The sequence below is a fragment of the Centroberyx gerrardi genome, chromosome 20 (assembly GCF_048128805.1).
Source record: "Centroberyx gerrardi isolate f3 chromosome 20, fCenGer3.hap1.cur.20231027, whole genome shotgun sequence".
Lineage (NCBI taxonomy): Eukaryota > Metazoa > Chordata > Actinopteri > Beryciformes > Berycidae > Centroberyx > Centroberyx gerrardi.
Window position 1 is genome coordinate 21,437,176 of NC_136016.1, and position 2,830 is coordinate 21,440,005.

Sequence of the window (2,830 nt, forward strand, 5' to 3'; positions counted from 1 at the left end):
CCTGGAAGACAAATGATAAACAAACATGGAGGCTGCAGCTTCACAAGCTAATTGGATGAACTTCATTGAAACAAATGTTAGTTATGATGATTAGTCCGGTTAACTACACATGTAATAAAGGTGTTTTACTGGCACAAAACTAGATTTTTAGATTAAAAACTGGATTATCATTGCATCATAACTTGGAAACTCAGGTAGTAAAGTTTTCTCTGACTTTCCAACTTCTCCAACTCTCTCTCTCTCCCTCTCTCTCTGTCTCTCCCTCTCTCTCTCTCTCCCTCCCTCCCTCTCTCTCTCTCTCTCTCTCTGTCCCTCTCCCTTTCTCTGTCCCTCTCCCTCTCTCTCTCCCTCTCCCCCTCTCTCTGTCTCTCTCTCTGTCCCTCTCCCTTTCTCTGTCCCTCTCTCTCTCTCTCTCTCTCTCTCTCTCTCTCTCTGTCCCTCTCCCTCTCTCCCTCTCCCTCTCTCTCTCTCTCTCCCTCTCTCTCTCCTCTCTCCCTCTCTCTCTCTCTCTCTCTCTCAGAGAACTGAAACACAGGACCATGAAGGAGCCTGATGAGCCAAAGTTTCAGCTGCAGGAGTACGTCGACAAAGAGATGAGGACCGTTGGCTGCTGCCGCACATAGACCCATCTTGTGTGTGTGTGTGTGTGTGTGTGTGTGTGTGTGTGTGTGTGTGTGTGAGACATCAGCTACATTCCACTGGAGTACTGATTTGGAGTCAGCGTGCCTGGGAGTTATCTCCAAATCCACAGTGTTTATTTTTCCATCAGTGGTGATACGGCCGATATAATCTCTCTCCCAACCCACCTTTCCTCTGCAACTGTGAATGTAATATATCTCCTATTTACATATTTGCACATACACACGCATGTACACACGCACACACACACACACACACACACACACACACACACACAAACGCAACCCCTTGTGTTGTGTTTCCTTGTTTGTGTGTCTACTTTATGGCCCGTCATTCTGTGCAATTTTCAATTTTCCACAATTGTATGTGATGTACATATTTGAAATGTCATTTTAATTTTACTCTATGAAAGCTTTGTAGTTTGCATCTTTGTAAATGCCTGTCTTGTCGAAACAAAAGTATATAGAAACAAAAGGTAGATTCATAGAATTAGTAAAGATTTAGATCTTGTTAAGGTAATAAAATAAATAGATCTTATGAACACATTTATATTCTGCACCTATGTGAGCTGTCAAACAGCACTGTGTGCTGTTTATGGACAGGCATATCATGGTATTATGATAAATGTTAATATGTGTATTTGTGTTGGATAGGATCATGACTATAATCACACTGAAATATTCTTCAAGCCCTTTGCAGATTGAGTCCTGTCTAGTTCAAGTTTGAGTTAAAGTTGCTATGTGTTGCAGTTTAAACATGAATAAATCTTTACCGTATTCATTTTGAGACATTAGTATAATTACTGTAAAGAAATGAGACCAGCTATGAGAAAGTTGGCAGCCTCTATCAGCCTCTACTCTGCATCCTCCATTGTTTCTCCACCTGGTTTGGAGGGAAATCTGCGGGGCTGATGGGAAATGTAGTCTTAATGTGGAGAAACACTAGCACTAATGATACCACTGGTGTGAGATAGAGGCTACCAATCGTCTCAATCATGGTCTCATTTGTTTACGGTAATCATACCAAGGTAGCATAATTAATTTGACAATGATATATCGATGTGTATAAATGCTACACAGCACTTTTAATTTTCTTTCCACCTAGCCAGGCTTCATTTCAGTACAAAATAAATTGCTTTAACAGCCCAAAACAAACTTCAGTGCAAATGTGAACACAACAGATATACAATGCAAAGTGCAATACTGCCGTACTTATATTATACAATCAAGATCACTGAATCACACACACATGCATGCAGACATGACACCGAGCCACGGAGAAGCGAAGCGCTGAGGATCTGTACAGCCAGGAAGAAGCAGCTTTGGCTGAACCTTTTTGTGTTTTGTCTGTAGGTTTTGTACAGATGGAGCCATTTTCAAAGTCCCATGTTTTACTGCATGCCTGCTGAGCTACTGCTGCACTTTGGCTCCATCTTCAGTAGGAAGTGTTTGGAAAAGTCAAAGCTAAGTTTTCAAGAAGAATTGTCTGCAGTGGTAATGCAGGAAAAGTTGCAGGAAAAATGCATGAAGGGGACTTTAATAATGGCTGCCACCATATGAGTCTGTTGTTTTGAGTTCAGTAACGTCCAGACTCTGAATATTTTCTTCCAGTGATTTCTACTCAGTGATACTTATGATATTTTGTCAGTAGATCTATCGTATCAATGATGGACGATGATCGGTTTCATACTGCTGTCTGTTAATGTCGGAAATACTTTAAGTTCTCATTTGAAATACTATAAATACGGATTCAAATTATTGCTTGTATCAGTTGGTAACACTGAATCTTCATGTACAGCTTTTACAGTAGATTATAAACTCGTGAAATAGATCAGATATCAATAATTTATTGTCAACTTTGAATCTGTATACTGTATCTTATCTGAAATGATTTGTAATGTAAAAACATCCAGTGTTCACAATAAAGAATCAATCAATATGACTCAGTGAGCTGTTGTTTTTACCTCAGGATCAGTCAGGGAGCTCATAGATGGATCTACAGCGCCACCTAATGACAGACTTTAGTTACTGCAATATGGACTGTGAGTTAAATGGCTGAATTACAGTATAATGCAATATCAGGTACAGTATGGTCCATTTCTAACAGAGTTATTTTTATAGCGTTTGTAATTACAATCAAACTCTCCCTCTTAACCAAGTTTAATAAATTTACAGAACTTTGTCTTGGTGAC

The 2,830-nt window shown here is 39.7% G+C and overlaps 1 protein-coding gene across 1 annotated transcript in view; it reads left to right on the forward strand.

Annotated features, from left to right (window-relative positions):
* Positions 1 to 623, forward strand: part of rab26 (RAB26, member RAS oncogene family) — an 85,354-nt gene extending 84,731 nt beyond the window's left edge. The window contains exon 9 of the mRNA XM_078290794.1: positions 521 to 623. Within this exon, the coding sequence (XP_078146920.1) occupies positions 521 to 623 (103 nt within the window). The remainder of the gene's footprint in view (positions 1 to 520) is intronic.
* Positions 624 to 2,830: the final 2,207 nt, after the last annotated feature.